Genomic DNA, 25831 nt, shown 5'->3' on the forward strand with positions numbered 1-25831 from the left:
GAAATGACTACTTAGGGTTCATCTGACTCAATTCCATTTGACAGGTGGAGAAAATAAGACTCAGAGAGAGTAAACCATTTAGTGGTAAAAGGTGGAGTGCAATTTGGACCTCATAATTATTTCACTAATGCGCTTTCCAATTCTCATTGCTGTTTCTAAGGGGAGGCAAAGGCATGGAAAAGCACTCTGTGTATGTGTATGTGTGTGTGTGTGTGTGTGTGTGTGTGTGAGAGAGAGAGAGAGAGAGAGAGAGAGAGAGAGAGAGAGAGAGAGAAACAGAGACATAGACAGAGACAGAGAGACAGAGAGACAGAGAGACAGAGAGATAGACAGAGACAGACAGAGATCGAGAGAAAGAGACAGAGACAGGCATACAAGGGGGAGAGATCATTTCAGACTGTTTTCTTTACAGCTTTAATTTTAGCCATTTATTCATTCACTAAATTCATCCGCTGTGTGCCAGTCTCCAAGGATACAGTGGCAAACAATGTATATAAAACCCTGCTGGTATGGACTAAGTGGCAGAGACAGGCAGCACACAAGTAGAGTCTTCCTCTCATAAATGAGGCCCATTCCTTACGTCTTTGTCTGTTGCTGCCACGGTTATCTCCCCTTCTGTTATATGATCTTTGTCTTCCTGTACTGTGGGTACAGAGACAGAGAAGGAAGAAAGCTATTTCAGTTCCTCTATTCTCTACACTTCAAGCTCTGTGTGAAGTTTGAATTTGCCAAAGTCAGGCATAGTGCCTGCAAAGCAGCCGAGCAAGAATGTCAGTATTTTTCATCAACACTGCACTGGTGGGCTGGCTCACCTGTCAGTTTGCTTGTGAGGTGACAGTAAGGTACTGAATGTGAGAGTTGTACTATTACCTTATAATTTAACTGTTCTCTTTTGATGCGATTTTCGTGGTGCTGAAGCCCCCCCACCCCCCCCCGACTGCTTTGACAAGTGTGCTATTTTAGCAATGCAGAATGAAACAGAAAGAAAAGAATGCATGGGATGCTTGCTTCATCAGATCCAGGTTTCTCTGTTCCTGTGTTTGAACATGATTTATTCGTGGTTGTTCAGAGACAAAAAAAAAAGGTTAGGTTTTGCTTTTAACCTATGGAACATTGAATGTTCTACTAGTTACACTATAGGTGGGGTACTGTCCATATGACTCAATAAAAGAGGATCTTTCTCTCTTTTCATATTTAAAATGCCATCATTGTAATTGATTTCTAAGTAGATTCCAGATTAGGCTAACCTCTGATGTTTTGTTTTGTTTTTTGAGACAGGGTTTCTCTGTTTAGCCCTGGTTGTCCTGGAACTCACTCTGTAGACCAGGCTGGCCTCGAATTCAGAAATCTGCCTGCTTCTGCCCCCCAAGTGCTCCCAAGGCATGCACCACCACTGCCCAGCACCTCTGACATTTTTCACATTGATGTAGCTAGGCATTTATATATGAAAATAGAAGTCACAACACTTTTATCAACACCTGTACAATGATGTAAACTGGATTTTATATCCCTAATGATTCTGGCCGAGTCCCATACACCAAAGGGTACATAGAAGTTTACACACAACACCAATGGACAGACCAAACTGGACAGAAATATCCCCCAAACCAGCAGCTCTACAGGAAGAACTACAGGCAGCTGAGTAAAACCAGAAGTAGAGGAAGTGGTCATCCCTAGGAAGAGCACACTAATTGGTCGTCTAGTACCAAATGGCTAGCCCCGAAAATGTGCATACAAACAGCTTCATACAGACACAACTGGTTGTGTTTAGGAATTACACCTATGTACACATATGCATGCAATAACAATGTTGATGGAGAGCAAGGAAGGGTTCAGGGGAGGGTTTCAAGGGTGAAAAGGGGAGGGAGAAATGCTGTAATTATGTTGTAATTTTAATAATAATAAACAAAGAAGCACCAATAAAAGGATTTGCTCTTCTTAAGCCCTTCAACTAGATCTAACTGCAATATTTTTTAACACGATGACAATTTTGTGTGTGTGTGTGTGTGTGTGTGACTAAACTGATACTTTTGGATCTTGGACAAAACATTAAGGTAAAAATACTTGTTTTGGCCTAAGTTTATTCAAGGATTTGGCATATGGCTTTGTAGTAGAAAACCTGGGAGGTCCCAGATTCGATCATCAGCCATTAAAGAAAAGAAAGCTGTTTCAGGAACATCTCGTCCCAAAGTCTATAGTTCAGTAGCACTTGGTGATCCTGTGGAAGCCCTGTAGCCATGGCCTGCTGTAGCTTGACTGCTTTTATGCTTTTATTTTGTCAATCTGTTTCTTCCCCTCATGATGACACGTACCATTTGCCTCTATCACCAATTCTTTTTTTTTTTATTTTTTCAAGAAAGGGTTTCTCTGTGTAGCCCTGGCTGTCCTGGAACTCACTCTGTATACCAGGCTGGCCTCGAACTCAGAGATCTGCCTGCCTCTGCTTCCCAAGTGCTGGGATTACAGGCATGCGCCGCCACTGCCCGGTTTTCACCAATTCTTTTGTACCCTAGTTAAGCCAAGTCATTGCTGATGTCTTAGCTGGTTGCAGGAACTACACAAGAACAAAAGTACTATCAAGTTTCTGATCTTTGTGCAAGCTCTGGCTGCACTGCTGGCACAGCTCAAATACTGCAAGTGTTCACCTTTCCAGTGTGCCCCTCCCCCACCACGAACCTTGTGTTGGAGAATAGATGATCAAACCCATGACAAGTTTGAAGCTGTTAAACTGCTGAGCTGGCCTTAATTGAAGTGTGAGAAGAGGTTTTAAGGCAGGTAGACAACATCCTGTTGTTAGGGTGTTCATCTCTCTCTCTCTCTCTCTCTCTCTCTCTCTCTCTCTCTCTCTCTTTTCATACTGGCTGCCCTGGGAGTCAGGTGGCTGATTGTGCCCAGCAAGCCACTGCAGCTGCAACAGCAGCAGCAACATCTCCTTTTTACCCTAGTTCTTCCGCGCCCATTGAAGAGTTTGCTAGGCATGGATGCAGTAACTGTATACCATGGCAAAATCAGCAGGGAGACCGGGGAGAAGCTCTTACTCGCTACGGGGCTGGATGGAAGCTATCTGCTGCGAGACAGCGAGAGTGTCCCTGGCGTGTACTGCCTGTGTGTTTTGTGAGTACATCTTGTGGTGGTGGCAGGCTGCTAGCATGTGTAGCTTGCCCTTTCAGGGGAGGGCTGGGAGGAGTGGCAGAGGGTTACAGCTTTTGGCAGAGGTACCCAGGGAATACAGGCAGCAGGAACTGAGTATTCTTCCAGCTCTTATGTGTGGTCCCAGGGCTCGGCCCGGGGAGATGGTGGGCAGTCCTTATATGTAAGTCCCTCACTGTGGATTTTATCTACTGCATTTCACCAGTGCATTTGTGGCACCTTCAGAATGGGAGGTGCCTAGAATTTCCCTTTACTTTGAGAAAGATCCATACTCTGGACTTGGGCTCTGAGTCCAAGTAGACACCATGATGGTGGAGCCCTGGGATGTTGGACTATTTGTATTCTGGGTCATGAATGAAGGCAAAGGAAGATCTTTCTCTATAATTCTCTACAAATATGACTGAAAATGGTACCCTAAAAGGAAAGCATCTAGAGATGCTTGGAGAAGTGGCCAACCAGGAAATGGAATCCATTACTTACAGAATGCAGCACAGGGAACTCAGAGGCAGACAGATGTGTGTGAGTTTCAGGTAACTAGTCTGGTTTACATGGCTGGCTCCATGCCAGACAGGGCTACACAGTATAAGATCCCATTAAACAACAATAGCAAACAACACTAAAGCAGCGCAGTATTGAAGAGGATGTGTGTGAAAGAGTAGGGGCGCCTTTATGGTGCTGCTGAATTGCCTTGCTTTATAAGAGGGTTGACGAGTTTAAAAACGTGGTGTGTCCCTTAAAAGATAGGACTGACAATAATTTTAAAGAGCAGAGACAGAAAACCCCATTGTAACGATCCCACTTTGATCTTTGCCTAGACTGTTCGCAGCCTCTTGCTCCATTTTGAACCAGGTGCAGCTACATCTTGGCTCACAACCTCCCTGAACGAATTCTACCATAGTCAGACTCTAAAGCTTGTTATCTCAGACTATCAGTCTCTTAGCCCTTGCTTTTAAATGGGTTTTATATTCCAAGGGACTATGAAGATTAAATACCTCAATGTATTTTTGTAAATTTTTAATGTTTTTTAGTGGATATTTTTTATTTACATTTCACATGTTATCCCCTTTCTAGTCCCCCCCCCCATCTTGGAATCCACCCTATCCCATCCTCCCTCCCCCTGTTTCTATGAGGGTGTTCCTCCACCCACCCACCCACTCCGGCCTCCCCACCCTCAATTCCCCTACACTGGGGCATTTATTGAGCCTTCATAGGACAAAGGACCTCTCCTCCCATTGATGCCTGACACAGCAATCCTCTGCTACATATGCAGCTGGAGCCATGTGTATTCCTTGGGTGACAGGTTTAGTCCCTGGGAGCTCTTAAAAAAGAAAAAGTGAACTCAACAAATGTAAGTCTGGTTTATTATTAATTTCGTTTTGGACAAATTATTTCAGTATTCCTTGAGGCAGTCTACAGAAGGACTCAATTCAAGCACTACTGTAAGCAGTATATATATATATGTGTGTGTGTGTGTGTGTGTGTGTGTGTATGTATATGTATATATATGTGTGTATATATGTGTATGTATATGTATATATATATGTGTGTATATATATGTATGTATATGTATATGTATATGTATATATATCCACAAAGCCTCACTCTAGTATAGTCTACATAAAAGCAAAACAAAATTGCTTGGTAGTAAGTTATATACATGATGATACACTGCAAAAGTTTGAAGTACTCTCTGGGCTAGGAAATAAAGATTAAATTAAGGTTGGTGTGAGAGGATTGTCATTGTATATTGATTTTTTAAAAAAAATGGCCAAGACTTATTTTTGGCAGTTTTCAGATCATGCTAAATACATTTATCATAAAGGCTTCAAGGTAGATATATGGAAAAATAATTTTTTTGTGCTGGGGACAGAATCCAGGATTTTATATGTGCCTTAAAAATGCTTTTTTACTAAGCTAGACACCAAGTCCTGGGCTTGGACCTTTATGTTCCCAAGTGGAACCCTAAGAAGGGCTAGGAAAGCCAGTGACAATCCTTGGGGTTTTTTCCTTGTTAAAAGATGAAGAATGGCGAGTGAAATGGACTGCTTTGGGCAGACTGCTAATAGAGGCAGTATGCTCCTTAACTAAAAGGGCTCTCTACTCAAGAGTTTACACCTTCTGTTCAACATCACAGCTCTTGATCATTCCCACAAATGTAAGTGCCCTCTCTTCATTGCTATCCCATTTCTTTTATTCAAGGAACTTTACACTTACTAATTTAAGCTTGTTTACTTATATATGGGCTCTATCACAGAACTACCTTTATGAAGGAGCAAACATTGTCTCCAGGACCAGGACCATATCTTGGTACATCATAGGCATTCGGCAAACAATATGGAATGAGACAAACTGCTCAGGCAGATTGTACTCTTCATTATGAAGAGCATCTGGCTGCCAAGAGGCCAGGGTGGGGGCTGTAGGAAGCCACTCAAGTTCTCTGGGGCTTCACCTTACATCCATGTAAAAGAGAAACCTGCTATTTCCTTTGTTATAAAAGATGGTTGTAAGTGAAATCTTAAAGAGAAGAAAGCTTAGTGTTCGGGCATGTAGGCCGGAAGCACGTAAGGAAATTCTCAGCCTTCAGGTTTTCACTGACCAGGCCTGCTGTATAAATGTAAGGTGTTTGTTTGTTTGTTTTGTTGCTGTCGACTAACTTCTCTTTGATAACCTCTTCCTATGAAAACAGAAGTGGAGAATTTTCCTCCAGTCTTTAGAGACAAGGGAAGAGACAAGACGAATGCTTTCCTTGCCTTTGATCAGTGCTTCAGTTGTATTTTTTTTGAACTGAGTGTCCCTTTTGCTACCCACATTTTATTCTCTTACTAGCACTATGTGGTCCGTGCAAACATTGCTTGCTCAAAATACTGATTCATAGGATGTAGAGTAGAAAGGAAAAATCATATATGCATGAAAAAGCCTACAGGAATGGCTGTTTACTCAGAGCCAAGAAGCTTTGTGTAAACTTCAGTTTACTCGATTTTTATTGTAGGGTTCAAACTATGCTTAATATTGTACTTTCAAACGATAGGTGACTTTTTCCCATATTAAATCTCAGTCACATAGGACCTTTTTTCCTGTTAGGTTTTCAAAAATAGAATGTTTCAAACATTGTAAAAGTCTTCCATTTCTAGGATTGCTACCCTTCATTTAAAACAAGAAGCTTTTCTTCCAGTTGTTTGCTCTAAATAAGATTACAATTAAAAGAGTCCATCAAAATCGTCTTTTATGCTTATTTGGGATATAAAGTTGGAAAACAATGGAATTTAAGGAAAAACTCATCTATAATATTATGACTTAAAAACAACTACTATTAAGTTTTAAATAAAATTTCTTTAGCACTAATAAAATGAATATTTTTGAGCACGTACATCCTTTATTACATTTTGCTGCAATTTCCACTTAGTATGAAAAACGCTGACTCATATGCAATATTTTCATGAATAAATTCAAGGCATTATCATTTGAAAGCTGTATGTTAGTTCAGCTAAGTTGTAAATGAGCAATATTTTCCTGGAATAATTTCTTCTTCTACTGTTCATTGGCTAATTTTGTTTTTGGACGATTTTGTACATATACAACAACCTCTTATTTTGACAACTGAATCATTCAATACTTTAAGTTATACATTCTACATATCATCATATATTTTTGTCTAAATGAGTATTCTAGTTTATATGTGTGCTTTCTCTTACCAATGAGCATTCTTGTTAAAAATAATTCCCTTTGAAATTTGATGTCTAATTTTTATTTTATTATATTTACAGTCTATTTTTCATATTTTAGCTTTTGTTAGTGGCACTAAGTGTTTTCTATGAGGTTGTTGAACTATTTTTCTCCATTTGTGAACTGGCTAGTTATATACTTTTATCACTTGATGATTTGGATCTTATTGCTTTACACACTCACACACACACACACACACATGGACACATCTTAGCGTGTTGTAGATATCCTTTATCAGTTTAGTGTTTGTTATTTAATACTTTTAGCACTAAAATGATCACACAGTTTCTTCAGGCTTGATTTTTTCTCCTTTCCTTCTCAACTTAGAAAATCTTTTCTCCTCTCCAGATGCATAAAACTCCACTTTTTTTTAAATATGTAGTTTTATTAATTTATATTCTACTCCTTAATTTCATTTGAATTATTTTATTTCTATGTGCATAAAAGATCTAATTTGATTTGTTTCCAAGTGGTTTTCAACTGTCCAACATAATTTACTAAAAAGAATTTCCACTTTTCATTTGTTGGGTCACTTTACCAAAAGCTAAATAAATAACTGAATAGTTATTATATGGTTTTTGTTCTTTGACTATTTGGTCCAATTGATCTATTTGTATGTATATTAATTGAATTAGTGTGCCATACTTTTCAAACATATTCAAAAGTTATTATTATTCTTTTCTACTGGTTCTTTGTGATGAAATCTAAAATAATTCTGTTAAGTTAGATCAAATGAACATCAATACTAAATTAAGGAAAAAGTATCATCTTTAGAGAATTAACTCTTTTCAAAGATATGGTGTAAGATTTTATTCTCTTCTTTTCTTCTGGGTATACCAAGTTTCTTTTATTGAGGTACATATTATACCCTCACAAGTTTTCACTTTTCACTCTAAGATAGATAGCCACATCCCTGGATTGGCTCACAAAAGGACAACTAAATATTTTTAAAATAAGCTTGAAAAATATCATATATGCACAATTAGCATATCTCTGTACATAGCTGACTTTATGCTTCTCTGATGAAAGATTTGGAAGAAGAAGTGCATTTATAATTCTTTAGCCTTGAAGACACAGAATGATGTCATTGTCATATATGTCTTTGGATAAAAGAGTTATCTTTCTGTCCCCTTTTAGGGGGTGGAATTGATTACATTTTTTTCTCTGATAGTGTGCTTAGCTCCTTCCAGCACTATGGATTAGCCTATATAGATGAAGCTTTCATGCCTGTACACAGAACATGTGTTCTGTGCCTCAAGTATGCGGTGTCTTCAGCAATAGGGTCTTACTGTCAAGTTCTGGAGGGTAATCAAGAGCATTGGCAATGGCCTGTAATGGTGGTCTATGGAACCTCATTGACCAACAATTCAAAAAGTCATAATCTACTTTTCCTGGTACTAGGAATTCTATTTGGTAACACGTGATGTCTAGTGGTTGCCCTGTTGTAGAGTAACTCCACTTTAACAATTTTTATACATGTGTACATTTATTTATTTTAGTAAACATCTATGTTAGTAGGTTTACAAATGACCTTTTAGAGAGGGTTTTACTGTTATTTATCTTTCTCTGAATTCTGTCTTCTTCCCAATTTAACCCTTCCTGTTCTAGTATTTCTTTTTCATTCCTTTTCAAGTCTTGCATACTTATGCATCCCCTCTCTCCCTCCTTAAAAGCAGCCACCCGTGATCCCTGACCTCTATGGGTATTCCAAATGAAACACACACATCTCAAGACTCAAAGCTAACAATCACAAATGCGAGAACACACATGACATTTGTAGGTTCTCTCAGAATGGCTGGATCCAGTTCCATCTACTTACCTGCAAATTTCATAATTTCATTTTTGTTGATAGCTGAATATCGCATTCCATCAGTAAACATATCACATTTTTGTTATCCATTCATCAGGTGAAGGGCATCTAGGCTCTATTTTTTAGCTATTGTGCACAGAGCAGCAACAGAAATGACTGAGCAAATATCTCTGAAGCAGATATGGAGTTCTCTGAACTGGAAATAAAGTGCCCACCACACAACTGAATTCAAGAAGTAGAGGCTATGTAGGACAATGAAATCCCAGCATTTTCAGTTGTAATAGTAGGGAGCAGCATGGATAGGAAAGCCTTGCAATGGATTTAAGATCATAAAATTGAATGAGAAATCGCACTTCAGTTCTCCTCATTTTAAGTTCCTCATTTAGTTGCCCACGTAGTTATGTATTTATGTGTGTGTGGTATGTTTGTGTGTGCGTACATGTATGTTGGTTCTCTCCTTATTCCGTGTGGGTCTCAGGCATTGTAGAGTCCCATTGAGTACCCATTGTAGTATGCATTGAGACATCTTACTTGCGGAGATACCTGGGGTTTTTGTTTTTTTGTTTTTTTGTTTTTGTATTTTTTCCATCTTTTTTTTATTGATATATTTTTAATTTACATTTCAAATGATTTTCCCTTTTCTGTGTCCCCACTCCCCCACAAGTCTCATAAGCCCCCTTCTCTCCCCCTGTTCTCCCACCCACCCCTTCCCACTTCCCCGTTCTGGTTTTGCTGAATACTGCTTCACTGAGTCTTTCCAGAACCAGGGACCACTCCTCCTTTCTTTTTGTACCTCATTTGATGTGTGGATTATGTTTTGGGTATTCCAGTTTTCTAAGTTAATATCCACTTATTAGTGAGTGCATACCATGATTCACCTTTTGAGTCTGGGTTACCTCACTTAGTATGATGTTCTCTAGCTCCATCCATTTGCCTAAGAATTTCATGAATTCATTGTTTCTAATGGCTGAATAGTACTCCATTGTGTAGATATACCACATTTTTTTTGTATACCACTCCTGGGCATATATCCATAAGATTCTTCAGCATGCAATAAGGATACATGGTCCACTATGTTCATAGCAGCCCTATTTGTAGTAGCTAGAAGCTGGAAAGAACCCAGGTGTCCTTCAATGGAGGAATAGATATCTGGTTTTGAAGTTCTACCTGGTAAGTTTATTACTGCCACATCTTCACAGAAACCTTGGTCACTAAAAACATTTTGGTTTTTCTAGGTGGAATTTATTAGTGGTAGAATGAACACAAAGGCCATACTGGTATTACATTTGTTACACATCAACCACAAAATGGGCAATTCACAGACAAAATATGCTAAAATCTGACTCTGGTTAGCAATGTACAATTGAAGCCTCAAGGTTAGTCTGAAGTTGCCATTTAGTTTAGATGTAGAGGAAGTCTGCTTGACTTGTTAGCCACCCTCGCATCCCACGGAATCTTGGGCTCTCCTCAGCTGATTTCTTTTCAGCTACCTCTCCTGCCCTGTCTCCAGCAGAATGTTCTAGCTCTGTCTTTACAGACTCATCCTTTTTGTGGAGAATTATGGTTCTGAAATTGCCATTAAGACCAAAATGTTCATTGATTTCCACTAATCTAAGAAATGCATCACACAATGAGGATTAAGAGTCAATATCTTCCTTCAAAATCCTCTGAGCACACAGTATAACTCTGTTTTTTTTCTTCTTTTTTTTTTAAAGTAAAATCTTTCAGGTTTTTTTTTTTTTTTTTTTTTTTTTTTTTTTTTTTTTTTTTTTTTTTGGTTTTGGTTTTGGTTTTGGTTTTGGTATTTTCGAGACAAGGTTTCTCTGTGTAGCCCTGGCTGTCCTGGAACTCACTCTGTAGACCAGGCTGGCCTCGAACTCAGAAATCCACCTGCCTCTGCCTCCCAAGTACTGGGATCAAAGGTGTGTGCCACCACTGCCCAGCTACGATTATTTTCGTATTTATGCTAGAAGATGATATTGGATCACATTACAGATGGTTGTGAGCCACCATGTGGCTGCTGGGAATTGAATTCAGGACCTTTGGAAGTGCTGAGCCATCTCTCCAGCCCCTGTAACTCTGCCTGTTATGTAGTAATTTTTTGTTAAGTTCTTCAAATTTTCTTTTGCCCTGGATTAACAAGGGGGTGGTGGGAAGAATAGGATTGTTACATAGTTTTACCAGTAGTCTGGATAGTCAATGACTTTAGATTGTACTGGAAATTCATATCCACTCCAAAAGAACAAAGTTTGGACAACAGAAAATTATCAACCTCTTGAAGGAGAATACAGTTTTAATAATGAAGACTTTGTATGTATGTTACTATGGATGTAATATATTTGCTTAAAATTTAGTTACAGCAGGTATGGTGACTCCTGCTTGCAATTTCATCACTTAGTAGGTGAGGTATGAGGATCACCATGAGTTTGAAGTCACTCTGACCTGTATAGTGAGTTCCAACAAAGCACTGAACGCCCCTCAAAATCTGTTTCATAATCCTGCCTTACAAATGTTGTATGTATTTGTAAACGTTTGTGTAAATATATCATGCAAAGGAGACTATGGGAATTAGCTTGCATTATTTGCACTGTGAATATAGAAGTCAGATATACTTACAGCTTTTCTTTTAAGAAGTTCTTTGATTGGCATCCAGAAAGTTGGCGGCGGGTTTGTTGGTTTGAAGCAAAGTCCTACCCACCATACTGACCCACTGAGAACTTAAGAAACAGAGTGGCTTTGTACCTGCCCATTACTAGTCTGAACACCTTGAAACCTATGAAAGCACAGGGGGGAGCTTTAGATGAAACAAAGTCAAATTTTAGAATCAGCAATGAATAAAACACACTTCTTGTATGTGTTACTTACAAAAATAAATTAACAACAACAATTTAAACACTCCACTGTTTTAAATTGTAAATGCTGGGCTTATGATCAATTTCAAAAAGCATCTCAGTGGGAGAAGGAAGTGAAAATTGATCCATTTTTTGATTTGTTTATATTCATAGAGGAAGTCAGAAGCATATAGCAATTAAAAAAAAAGAACTACTTTTTTTTTCTAATTTGTGATTAACAAAGGCACAGTATTCACAGCTTCTCTCAATTCAGTATTTTTAGATTCTATTCATAATTGAGATCTTGTACTATTTGTCTTTCTGTGCCTGTATTATTTCATTTAACATAATGTCTGTCCTTCAGGTTCATCCCTATTGTCAAAAATAGAAACATTTTCATTAACTTTGAATGGTATTCAATTACATGTATATTTTAGGATTTGTTTTTCAGTCATTAATAATTAGCACATATTGTACAAAAATATGTTTATTATATTAGCTTCTTAATGTAGAATATATTTTAAACATATTTGCCCCATAACCCATTTCATCTTCTCTTCTTCTGGTCTTTTTCCTCAGTTAGTTCATGTCTGTGTCTTTGTCTTAAACTCTAGATCCCTCATATGAGGTGCACAACGTCTCTATCATACTTCCTTCATCCATCATTCATCCGGTCTTGTACACTAATGTTGCTTTCTTATCTTTTCTATTGTAAACAGTCTTACACTGAACAGGGAAGCAAAGACTCTTCAACATAATGACCTCATTTGGATATATGCCCAGTCATTTTATTGCTGAGTCATGCTATTTTTTTTATTTTTTTTTATTTTGTGACGAACCACCTTCCTGTTTTCCATAATGACTTTACTAATTTGCATTCCCACCAACAGTGTACAAGTCTTCTCTTTCTCCACACCCTTGTAATACTCACCTTTCATATTTTTGATGAGAGCCACTTGAATGAGTGTGGTTTCAATTTGCATTTCTCCAATGATGAATGATACAGAATTTTTTCATATATTTTTTGGCCCATTTTATATATATATTCTTTTGTGAGAAATCTGTTCAAATCCTTTGCCAATTTTCAATCAATTTGGTTTTTTTATTGAGTTTTTTTTCAAATCTTTGATATTTTGGATACTAAGGCTTGCCAGGTTGGTGGGTTGCAAATGCCTTTTCCATTCAGTAGGTATGTTTCTAATTCTATTGATTAGTTCTCTGCCTGTGAAGAATTATTTTATTTTGATGTAATTTTTATTTCTACTTTAATCATATACATTTTTGAGGGAATATCTAAAACCTATTCTCTTATTCTGATTAATGTTTATTTCTTTGGAGTAGTTAGGTTAATTTTACTTTACTATTAAAAACTCATTTTTTCTTTCAACTTATTTCCTTAGAGTGTATGATAATAAGCACGTTTATTTCATTAAAGATACGTACAATTTTATGGCTTTTATTAACACTTATTGCTTTTTCCTATAACAGTGATTTCCTACAGACAGAGCATGTATGTTGTTTTAAAAAGCATATTTTGTGGTTAAAAGCATTTGATGCTCTTCCAGAGGATCTGAGTTTGGTTCCCAGCACCCATATCTGTTGCCTCACAAACGTGATCTTAGGAATGTAGTCTGAGTTGTTCTGCTTTGGATTTCTCCTTTCCATGGCATATTATTGTGAATGTCATCTATAGAGGATGATTGATTAGTAAGTTATATGACTGAAAATAGAAGTCACACACTTCTGGTTTATTTGCGAGAAAAGTTTGTTCATTCAGAATTCAAGGGCTTGGGGTGGGGGAAATGGTTAATATCAGATACTTAATTATGAGAAAATGTATGTGCCATTGACATCAACTTGTTTGGAGACTGAAGAAGGTAAGAGCTTTTGAAGTGGTACTCAGGTTCCTGCTGCTTAACCGAAAGTGAGATAAGATCAGATTCGTTAGGAAACAATTTTCAAAACATACTCATTTATTTTGATTAAATGAAGCTGAATGATGGTAAAGAAATATACCCATTGTGTAATTTAGAGGCCCAATGCTTTAGAATCTGGAAGAGAGCTTGCTTACCATTTTGCTTAAATTGTTGAGTTTTTTTTGTGTATATACATGTATAGGTATGTGTACACGTGCTTGTAGGGATGTGTACACGTGTGTATGGAAACCAGAGAACAACTTCAGGTGCTAGCCCTCGGGAGTTGTTCATCTTAACTTTTGGAGATGGGTACTCTCACTTTTCTGGAGCTCACCAACCTTGGTAGGCTGGCTAGCCAGTGAGGCTGAGGGATCTGCCTGCTTCTGCCTCTTCAATGTTGGAACTACAAGTGCAGATTGCCATGCATAGAATGTCTTTAGGGGCTTGAACTCAGGTCATCTGGTCTATACACAAACACTTTACCAACTGAGTTATCATCTCCCAAGCTCTAGTGTTGAGATTTTAAACATTGCTTTTTCTATGTCATCACCCTTAAAGTTACTGTGAATTATTCCCATTAATTGCTTCCCAAAGGGAAAAATAGAACTAGGGGCCCTGCTTCCATTTCCATTTTTCTGGATAGTTTTTATAGAAAGTCCCTTGAAACATGCTTCAAGTTCCCATGCTGAAAAACAGAAATCAAAGCTCTTGTCTTGTTCCCTGTTGAATACTTACTGAAATTGGTGTGCCTTAAGATAGGTTTCAATGACTTAAAAATAAGACCTTACCAGGAAAATAGTTTATTCAGCATATTACATATAAGCACATAGTAAGTTATTTTATATATGATTTGAATCCTCTTTTGGTAAATCTGTTACAAAAATAAAAGATTTGTTTTGTGATCACACGAACATTTAAATTGGCCTTTTGTCTAATTTCCCAAGTCAAATGAACCCGATTAGAGTGTTTTAAATGTCTTTTGTAGTTCGTTATGTAATTAGTGCTGATGGGTATTGACAAAAGGAATCACAATTTAATTTGAATATTTAAAGGCTTTTTAATTCGAAAGGGACTTAATGCCAATGTAAGCAATGACCTAAGCATAGCCTTTTCTTTGTAAGATTTTAGTATCATCTGCTCTTTTAAGTTTAAACACAGTGATTGAAACAGTCTTTAATATATTTCCTAACCCAGGATAAATATTGATCCAATCCTGTGCCTAAAAACAACAGAAAATATCTTAAATGGGACCATGATTATTTATATTTAAATTCAAAATTTGTTTGAAATTTCAGCATTTCTACTAGGGAAATATTTATTAAGAAAACTATGAAAGGTTAGAGAGATGGCGCAGTGGTTGCAAGCACTGGCTGCTCTTCCAGAAGAGCGGGGCTTGGTTCCCAGAGCCCATGCAGTGCCTCCCAACTGTCTGTAGCTCCAGTTCTGTGGGAGCCAATGCTCTCTTCTGGCCTCCATGGGCATTGCACACATATAATTCACAGACATAAATGTAGGCACAAAGATCAAACACACATAATATAAAAATGGAATAAATCCTTATAAAAAGGAAAGTAATGAAATGTTCAGTACACTGATTACCAGGGAAATAAAATGACAAGATTATTCCATCACTCTATTAAAAATAAATGAGTAAACAACAAATAAATAATAAAAGCTATTATCAAAGAAAGTAAAGTTAACAAGTATAAATGAGGATGTGGGAAAGGGGAAACATTACACATTATTTACAAAAATGTAAATAGGGCATTCATTTGGAATATTCCATATTCAATATGGAAAACAACACAGAAGATCCTCAAACCAACCAGAACTACCACATTATTCAGTTATCCACTCCTGAGTATGCATCCAAAGAAAATGAAACCAGTATGTTGGAGAGATAGTTGAACTCTCAGATTCATTGCAACAGTACTTATGAAAGCCAAGAAATGGAAATAGCATAAGGATCCAACAATGGAGGAGTGAGCACAGAAAAGGGAGACATAAACAGACTGGAAGTCTGTTCAACTGTAGAGAGAATGAAATCCTGTCATTTGCAAAATGTAGATATAACTAGAAGTCATTATGCTAAATGAAATAAGGCAGACACGGAAAGTCATGTAACCACGTGTTTTTATTCATATGTGGAATATAAGAAAATCGTCCCCATGGAGATTGAGAGCAGTGTGTCTGGGGAAAGCAGGAGAGGTATAGGACAGGGGATTGCTGAGCAGCGGGCACTAAGTGTTTTGCTTTCTGTTGTGCTCAACACAGTGACTTAAAGCAACTTGAGGAGGAAAGGGTTATTTCATCTTCCAGGTTAAAGCTCATTGTTGAGGGAAGTCAGGGCAAGAGTCCAAGGCAGAGAGACATAGGAAGTAAAGCAGAAACGATGATAGAATGCTGCTCACTGGCTTGTTCACAGTGCCTTGCTCAGCCTGCTTTTTAAATATAATTCATACAAGGGTAGCAGCACCAGCAGTGGGCCGGGCTCTTCCACATCAATCATTAATCAAGAAAATGCCTACACAGACCACTGTGATAGAGTCATTTTCATAATTGAGGTTTCCTCTTCTCAAATGACTAGCTTGTATCAAGTTGACAAGAAACTAACCAGCACAGTGAAGTAGGAACCAAAATGTTTGATTTGTTTATGCACACATGATAGATAAAAATAAAAATGGGTTGTACATACACAAACTAACAAAACTACAGCTGCAACACTTTGAAGAACTGGCCCCACACTTTGCCTTGGCAGCACAGTAGAGCTCAACCTGGTAGCAGGGCTCAGGTGAGCAAGCTCTGAGGGCATGAGAGCAGAAAAGCTGGCTGTGTCTCTTGCCTGGGCAAGGCAGGAGGGCTAGTCCTAGTGGCATAGCACAGGATTGCTGGTGGCATGACCTATGTAACTTCCACCCAGGTCCAGATCCAGGTTCAGAATTACGGGCACATATTACCACACTCGAATGCAGATCCCTCTTTTATAACATATTTTCACCCCTATTTTATGTGTGAATGTTTGGCCTGCATGTGTGCATGTGCACCATACATTTGCTTGGTGTTCATGGTGGTTACAAAAGGAGCATTGGGTATCCTGGAACTGGAGTCACAGATGGTAGTGAGCTACGATGTAAATGTTGGGAATTGAAGTTGGGTTGTCTGCTAGAGTCAAAAGTGTTTTGAACTTTTTAGCTATCTCTCTAGCCCCATAGAGCATTAAGTGCCCACCACCATTCTATTCTGTATTTCTTTGAGGTCAACATTTTAGCATCTTCATGTAATGGAAATAGGTACTTTTTGGGTTTTTTTTTTTTGGTTTTCTGTGCCAGAATTATTTGATATCCTATCCTCCAGTTTTATTTATATTGTTGTAACTAGCAGAATTCAATTATTTTGAAGGCCGGATAGCATTCAATGTTAAAGTATTCCTTGTTAAAATTCAATTACTATTACTGCTATACTGTGATGTTATACAATGGTATAGCAATAGTATATTACTATTTATTATAATAGTAATAGAAGAATAATTGTATTTTATAGCACAATATGATTACTTTAATAATTAATACTATCAGTATTACTGTTAATTTAATTGGCTCTTATTTCAGTCAACCACTTTTAGCTTAAGACTGTATATTTAAAAAACAGTAAGAGTCTGATTTGTTAATGGTGTTTTATAATTTATGATTATTTTGTCAGTGAAGCAAGTCTATAGCTTCTTTTTGTCTAGTCTCTCTACTAGACAAATACTTAGGTATATTAATCCACGCTAAGTTAAACAAAAAAAATCACTGGAAACTATAATTGGCCTAAAATAAAATGTAAGCAAATTAAATCTGATTGCTTTGCTTCCTGCGAGTGCCAGGAAGCTGTCCATGAACATTCAATATATATATGTATATGTATATGTATATATATGTATGTATATATATAACTTTTTAGATAAAAGATCAAGTTTAGAGCATTCATTGTCCTTTCAGAAACTATTAGTAATGAAATATACTCTTTCACAGGTATCAAGGTTACATCTACACATATCGAGTGTCCCAGACAGAAACAGGTTCTTGGAGTGCTGAGGTACTGCTCTTTTATTTATTTTTGCTTCTCTGGGTATCAGAAAAGTGCTTGAAATCTAGGTTTGTTTAAAAAAGAGAAGTCATACCATACACTACCAAAATATTAATCATATTTAAATCACTAATGCTCAATTCTATAGTCATTGATGGTTCATTTAGAAGTCTTGACAAAATTTTGGTTCCAGATCTATTTATCCACCACTGTGTGAAGTAGGATCATTTAGAAAAATGAAGAAATTTGAAGGATCATGTGTAACTTACAGTGTCTTCACAAACTTTTAGAAAGCATATAATAATAATAATAATAAAACAAAAATGATACAAACTTAAAAAACTAAAAAAAGAAAGCATATAATAAATGATATTGATGCACAGATTGTTTCTGTTGTGGGTAAAAGCAAACAAACTGGGATTGCTTTTTCCTACTAGTTATTAATTTCCCTTTTGGAGATCTAACAGGGAATTATACTATAGTGTCAAATCCTGGACCACGTCAAATGCATCCAGACCCCATGTGTAGTTCTTCTTATAGTCACTTCTGATGGAAGCAGTTTGTAAAATGTGTCTACAGACATTTATTAAGAGGACTCATTTCAAGGAGTATAGGGCATTGCAACTAAAGCTCTTAGCTGTAGAGATGGACATACAGTGAGCATCCAAAAATGTGCACTACGGAAAACTTCTCAACAATATAATTGTGTGTTATCTAGTGCAAAGTTACCAGGCACAAGAGTTTGAACAGAGACATTTTCAAACATCCAGGCAATTGCTGCTGCTCTGTGTGCATAGGCAAAATTTTCAAAAGAGCCGTAAAAGAGCCTCTGGATAGTTGGAATAGAGAAGAGAGAAAATTGTAGTTTTTATTTAATAAAAATATTCTTTGTGAATTTCAAACATATATACACAATGAAATTCTATCTGCTATTGTAGTGGTTTAAAAGGATATTTTATAGAATCACAGTTCTCTTCCATCTTGGGACTCCCTGGGAAGGGGGTTGCAGAAAAGGAGGAGGAGGAGGTGAGTGGGAGTACTTCTGGGTACCTATCTTGGCTTCAATGGGTAAGATCCCTTTAGTTTTCCTTATGAACTAGGACTTTGAATAACGTTTATTCAGAACGAAGGTTTCTTATGACTTTGAAATATTTGGACACCACTGTGTCAGTCCAAAAAAATATTTAAATCTTTCTATATAACAGGGTGGTATAGAACAATCCATCTCAGGAATCAATTCATGATTCTACAGCTGTGGTTTTCAAATCTTAGGATTTAGTTGGTTTCTGACCTTATAATAGTACATTCTGAAAGTAAAAATGCTTCACAATGATCTTTTGAAAGCATAGATGTTAATATCAATGTCTACTAGTAACTTAATAAATCTGTCAATTTAAAGAGTAATAAAGTCTGAACAAAAGTTTTAAGAATGTCTTACAAATTTGTCAGTAAAAGCAAAGTATAAATTACAAGCATTTGAATTATCAAAACAAATTAGAATATATTCAAGTATACTGCTAACTGATTAATTGGTTAATTTTATATTTTAAGTTTTATCTTTAACTTTCAGGTTCTTAAAAATAGGATGAAGGATGAAATACAGGGTCTCATGGATTTTAGGCAACTGCTGTATCATTGAATAATATCACCAAATAATTTTCTTTTTTATTGCCATCTATTCGCTGTTCATAGTAATGCGTTTCATAAAACAAGTTTATAATATCCTTTGATTATGTTCCTTAATATAATACTATATCCCTTTGTGGCCATGTTGTTATTTTGTGTCAGGATAATTATTACAGTGAACTATCCAAGGGAAAATCAGTACTAATTCTAATGAAAACTATACTTCTTGAACAAATGTATCACTTCAAATTAATAAGCAATTTAATTTATCATGAAGAATAGTTAGGTATAACTGATACATATAATCTTTTTCTCCTCAAGAAATATCCTTCAGATGAGCAATAGAAAATTTTAATGGAGAGCCTTTGATTTTTTGACTTAAAAATCAGTTTTTTGAGAATTTTGTACACTATATTTTGATTGTATTTGCCCAACTCCTCCCAGATCTACCCCTCCCTCTTTCTTCACCCTCCTTTGTATGGTCCTGTTTTTTTTTTTTTCTAATTCTGTCAGTGCAGTTTGTGCTACCCAAATATTCCTGGATGTGTGGCCTTCCACTTCTACTTACTAGGGGTTTATTCTCTTAAAGAAAACTTGATTTTTTCCTGGTAGCTATTAATTGCCAATAGTTCCTTGGCTAGAAGTGGGACTCTGTCCTTAATTCCTCTCTCCATGTTGGGCTTTGATCTACCTTCGGCTTGGACAAGTCTTGTGTGTGCTGTTATAACTACTATGAATTCCTATGTGAAGCTGTCCTAGTGTATCTGGAAGACACTGTTTCCGTGGAGTTATCCACCACCTTCTGCCCTTAAACTCTTCACCTCTCTTCCTCAGTGATGCTTAAGCCTTGGAAGGAAGGGATAGGATAGGAATTCTTAGACATGATTTATAATTTGTTTTCTCCCATTTTACATATAACATCATATCACATTGTTGCATATATGTAATCATTTTAAGAAGCAAGGAGAGGGCTTATTGAGCATAAATATCCTTATGTTTTCTGATTGGACCCTTCTTATTTAATAATGCTGTAATTATTTGCACCAGGAGTTCAGACAATTGGCATGGGTTATCCCCAAATGTGAAAGAGGTAAAAACATCTTTGTTTTCTGTAATGTGTATTACATTTTTTTTCTGTCTACAACATTTGCCTTCTTGTTAAGGTGAATATTAAACTAGTGCATATTCTCAGAACTTATGCTACCTGACTGGAAGAAATTTCTCCAGAATGCATTGAAGACCAGGTGTGATTTAAAACATTTCTGTGAATAACTAAGAGGTGACAGTATGGGAAATACACAGATCTGAACAAGAAGTGAATTCACTGGCAGGATAGTGTTGTCAGTGGTGATTTTTGTGTGTGATAAATGTCTTTCCAAAATTTGGTAAGTGGTACTGTACTACATTTTAGGAAAACAAAAACATTTTAGTTTGACACACAGTAAGAAAAAGTCATGTCAGTTGCTTTCTAGCCTCTGTGAATAGACCATTTGAAAGCTAGGTGAGCCTATGATAGAGATTACATTGAACCTTGAATCTATGGATTATACAAGACAAATAAGAATGTTTTCCATTTTAGGAAGAATACTGCTGAGGATATTAACATTGTCCTTGGAGATTGAATTTATGATATGTTGTTGATTATCATTTGTTAATGTATATGTTGTCAGCAGTGCATTATTAAATCTTACTGTTCTCTCCCTGCCAGTTTCTGTGCCTTTGGGCCTTTCTGCATAGTTGGTCATCAAGAGATCCTTAGCTAGTAAGCAAATTACTTATTGGCCTAAGCCAAGCATCATAAATTAGGTCTGTCATTTGCTAAAGCAACACTGAATCTCAAGTTCAAATTGTTTCTATATGTCCAGTGCTATCAGTCTTCTCTGTCAGCATGGAAAATCAAGTGTTAACTATCAGTCCCTGTAGAAATGATGCCTTTGTTGAAAATACTTTTATAAATGACAAAAATTTAGTCTAAATGAAGTTTGGTTTTGAAATGTTTCCACTCTTGGTAAATATGTACAAAATATGTTTTTCCTCTGGCTGGTGACCTCAGCTTCACTAGAGACTTCTTGGTCTAGTCCTAGTCTGAAAGGAATGCAGCAACAATTCTGCTGCTTCTGATCATCTGTGTGACCACATACCTGCTTATGAATTTACTTTATGTAAGATGATTTGTTAACATGTTTGTGCCTGTGGAATGAAAACAGTAGAAAGAGTCAATATGTATCTACCAATCCGTGAGGAAACAGTGCAGGTGAGAGATGGGAAAGTGTTTGTAAAGACCTAAGGTAGTATTTTGTAGCAATTGCATGCCTTTGTAGTTTGGAAGGTCTACCTTGGAGCAAAAGGACTATTCCCAAGCATGGCTACTGCAACAATGGCCTTGTTATTTTTAGATGAGGCCTCAACAGAAAGTTAGGAAGGTCTTCTGATCCTACGGATAGAGATGGGTGGGAAATGGTTTCTTTCTTTGAGAGTGTCCAGGTGGGCACTAATTTACAGAGAACAAGACCATCTACAGGCTCTGTACTGAAAAAGTCCTTGCTTCAAAGTAGGACGTGAGTGAGAAGAATTTGGGATAGTCTCTTATCTCTAGCTTATGGTCTAGTTGACAAACGTCTGTGTGCCAGGCTTCATGTTTTCTCATTAAATGCTGAAAACCAAGCAGTTCCCATCTCAAAAGCCGTCCAGATGGAATATCTGAAAAACAACTTTCTAAAAAATATAATAAAATAGAAAGAAAAAAAAACCAAGAGTAGTCATTGTTCAGTTGCTCATAGCTATTTTATTTTATGTAAAATGACAGTAGAGTTGGTGCCTAAAGCTTGCCTCAAAAGCTTTGTGGGGAGTGTTGCTTTCAGGCAGCGTCTTTGTGAGAGCACAGATGTCAGGGAATGAATACACTCCTGGCAGCCACCTGTTAAATGTGATCTCTTTAAAAACTAACAAATATATAAATAAAGGTGACCTTCTATAGCCTTTCATTTTCATGTCATAGAGGAAACCTTGTCACGGCGTAGCGCTGACAGTGAGAACAATTGGGGAAAGGATCACAAAATTTACAGGAAGGGTGAGTTAGTATGGCTTATGATGTAGAAAAGTATGCATGATAGCCAGCCATGCATTTACATGTATCATAGCAGTCAGTTTTTAATTTTCTGTGTAGTATTTTATATTGCGAAATGTTGATAGGTGATAGGTTGTTAGTTGTTTTAGTTGCTAGGGCTTTTTGTTAATGACCTGTAGGTTCTTTGCATATATATATATATATATATATATATATATATATATATATATATATATATATATGTTTAACTGCATCTTCTCTGTTACTGAATTCATTGTGGGTAATGGCCTGTACACCCTTAGAGGTTCGGGATGTATGATGGGTAGCAGTCAGGAAGGGCAGGGCTGTGAGCAAGAGCTTGTACGAACTAATTCTACCCTTGGGAGAGCTGAAATGACAGCTCATTAGCTCCTCTTGCAGGGAAATGCAGCCAAGCAAAGTAAGCTCTTCTGGATGTTGTTTTGCTTTCTTCCTTATGTTTTCAAATATTTGAGCAAGTTGCACAAATGTTACCTCTCAGCGTCCTTCTCACATCTTATAGGTCTTTTTTTTTTTTGAGCATTAGGAGGCAAATAAATAATGGTTTTGGTCTTTTATTTTCCAGACAGCACCTGGGGTACATAAAAGATTTTTCCGGAAAGTAAAAAATCTCATTTCAGCATTTCAGAAGCCAGATCAAGGCATTGTAACGCCTCTGCAGTATCCAGTTGAAAAGTCCTCGGCTAGGAGTCCACAGGCTACCACAGGTGTGCCTAGCTGCCCAGTTTGAAAGTGTTGGAGAGTGTTTCAGGGTGGGGGTGGGGGTGGGGGTGGGGGTTGAGGTCAACCTATTCATACCCACATCCTAAACAGGAAGACATAAGAAAAATGCAGCAAGGAGGTAGCTGGAGCCAGCCAATCCGGTGAGAAATAACGACACAAAGGGGCCATAACATGCTCAGACACACACTTCATCAGACTGTAGGACTATAGACAGCATGGTTCCAGGATAGGTTAATGTCTTTGTTTCTAGCTTATTGTCCCTCTTCCCCTTTGTCGACAGTAAATGCCATTTTCCTTCAGTCACCCAAGCATGTACAAGTTGAAAGGTGGCACAGCAAGGCTAGTTCCTGTGAGTCTGACTCCCGAACTGATGATGTCTGCATGAATGAATGAATGAATGAATGAAGTTTTTACTTTAGCAAAGGAATTCAAATTAGCAAGCTTGGCTGTTTTACCAGCATGCATGATTTTCTTGAGCAAAGCTATTTTTAGTGATTGTGTTGAACTCAGGAGTGAGCACACCAGCGAACTGATGGCCCTGTTGTTCTTTTATGAAAAAGGGTTAGTGTTTTGTTTTGAGTGAGAAGATGTGCCATGATTGATGCAGTTAATATATATTTATGATAACATGAGTTTTTAAAAATAATTTTGAGGACAGAGAACCAGGTTTAGGCATAAGTTGATAATTAGAATTAAATTAACAAATAGTTAGCCTTCAAAACAGAAATGTAGATAGAATTCCAGTTTAGAATGCAGCTAACTTTCCTTCCTGTCCAGTACTCTATTCTATAATAGTTGCTTGAGGCATAGAATTAGGTTCAATATTACCAATTTGAGTTAAACTATTGTTTTAATACTGGACAACTTTGTCCTGATATTTGCTATTCTTTTTCTTTAGGGAGAAGAGATTCTGATATCTGCCTGAAAGCGCCATGAAGAAGAGTAACTCACTCTGTACTTTACTTCCAATAATTTAAGTATGTGCCAAGTCTTGTATATTGTAGATAATACAGTTCAGGGAGCTGCAAATGCCTTTTAAACATGACTGTAATAGCATCTCGCCTGATGTCAAAGCTGCAAGTGGACGCGGTAGATAACAAGTGCTTTAAAGTGAGGACTGGAAAACAGAATCCCTTAGGGTATTTTTCGTTGCTGTATTTACAAATGAGAATCAATTTAAAAGCACAATGAAGACTTTACACAAGATTAATGTTGATTCTTGCCAAATGTAAATAAAAATAATCTCTCTCTTTTTTTGTTCAAAAGCTGCATTTTGTGACTTATTTCATAGCTATTGATTTGCAAGCATCTTGCTTGACTTCATGGTAGCAAGGTGGTTGGTTGGTGGGCAGATATATTAGCTATGGTACCTGAGGCTTCTTTTGGGATTTATGAAGGTGTGTACTAGATAAAGAGAAAAGAGTATTTGTTTAAATTTGAAATCGACCTTCTTGCCTAGAGTTCTTCTGCTAAGCCAGTTAAATCTTTGGACTAGTGGCGTGTGGTAGGTCATAGTTTTCACTCCAGGACTTGAGAGGTGGAAGCCAGGTGATCAAGAGTGTAGTATCATTTGGCTACAGGACACCCTTCTTCAAAAACAAAATAAGCCCACAGACCAAACTGGAATTTACAAGCCTATGTTTCCAAGTTGGCTCTAAATGTTTATTGTACTTGATGCTACACGTTTTGAAATTATGTTACAGATCTGATGAAATGAATGTTTCTTTTTCATGTTGTTTCAACTGCAAGCAGAAATGTATTTGGAAGGGAACTCCTGTGGCTGCATCCCGGATCAGCTGATCTGTAATTAGGCAACACCACAAAAGCTTGTGGTTTCATTAAGTTTCAGCAATTCTGAGTCATGTGAAGCCTAAGTAAGAGTTGGATTATAGGCAGTGTTGTCTTCTCACATTTATATTTCCATGGCTTTTGTGATTGATAGTATGCCAAGTTGCTTCAGGGCTCACAGAATTCATTCACTCAAAAAGCATAATAGGGCACTGGGGGCACAGAAGTAGAAACACCTGTTTCATGCCTTCAGGCCATGCACTGTCCTTTTGGACAGGAAAACAGTAAGGGTAAAAACAAGAAAAAGAAAATTGTAGATGCAACAGTGACTGTAAAACTTGATACATATGTAGGTGAAAAAGTTCTTAATATGTAGGTATATTTGTATTTAGTGCTAGGATGAATCAGCATAAATGCTCTGGTCCAAAATCCATAGGCAAATTAATACCTTAGAACCCTTGAGCTTTCCCCCAATCTTGTGAGCTTGGTTAAGAATGCATGAACTGCTAAGAGACAGGGCTAGTTATGCATCTGGAGCATTTGACATGGATGCTTTGAGCATGCAAATATGGAGTATGGTGACAGTGACTCTCTGGGGACAACTTGCTATTTGTTGAAATAACATCATAATTAACTTGCAAGGAAGTGAAGTAGTTTACTTTTAAGTTAAAACAAAATACATACTTTTAAATACTTTATTTAAAGATAGGATGTTGTGTAGTCCACGTTGATCTCTGGCTTGCCGTGTAGCTGGGGATCCTTCTGTTTTCATCTCCTGAATGCTTATATTATAGTCAAGTGTCACCATACCTGATTTGTACAGCATCATGGCTTTAACCCAGGGATTTGTGTATGCTGGACAAGCACTCTCCCAACCAGACTACATCCTCAGTCTCTAAAACTATTTTTAAAATCATTTAGTTTGAATTTAGATTTCAATGTGTGTTTTTAACTCTCTGAAATCTGTTCATTCTGGAATAACTAAATCTGTGAGTGGTATTTAAGTGTTCCTTTATAAAACTCTGTTTTGAAAATGCTTTCTGAAACCATTAGTGGCCTTCACCTTTTAATAAAGTATTTGAAAATTTTA

At 37.1% G+C, this 25831-nt stretch overlaps 1 protein-coding gene across 3 annotated transcripts; it reads left to right on the forward strand.

The window, feature by feature from the left end:
- Positions 1 to 2823: 2823 nt before the first annotated feature.
- On the forward strand, positions 2824 to 25831 carry Sh2d1a (SH2 domain containing 1A). 3 transcript variants are annotated; one of them, XM_052171089.1, is made up of 4 exons: positions 2824 to 3114; positions 17444 to 17507; positions 22796 to 22937; positions 23852 to 25831. In XM_052171089.1, exons 1-4 carry the CDS (start codon positions 2978 to 2980, stop codon positions 23887 to 23889), a joined length of 381 nt encoding a protein of 126 aa, XP_052027049.1. In that variant the 5' UTR covers positions 2824 to 2977; the 3' UTR covers positions 23890 to 25831. The 3 variants fall into 3 exon arrangements, with proteins under 3 accessions (XP_052027049.1, XP_052027050.1, XP_052027051.1); XM_052171090.1 differs by lacking the exon at positions 2824 to 3114 and adding an exon at positions 4375 to 4498; XM_052171091.1 differs by lacking the exon at positions 2824 to 3114 and adding an exon at positions 5693 to 5764.

Source organism: Apodemus sylvaticus, chromosome X, assembly GCF_947179515.1.
Source record: "Apodemus sylvaticus chromosome X, mApoSyl1.1, whole genome shotgun sequence".
NCBI classification, from domain to species: domain Eukaryota; kingdom Metazoa; phylum Chordata; class Mammalia; order Rodentia; family Muridae; genus Apodemus; species Apodemus sylvaticus.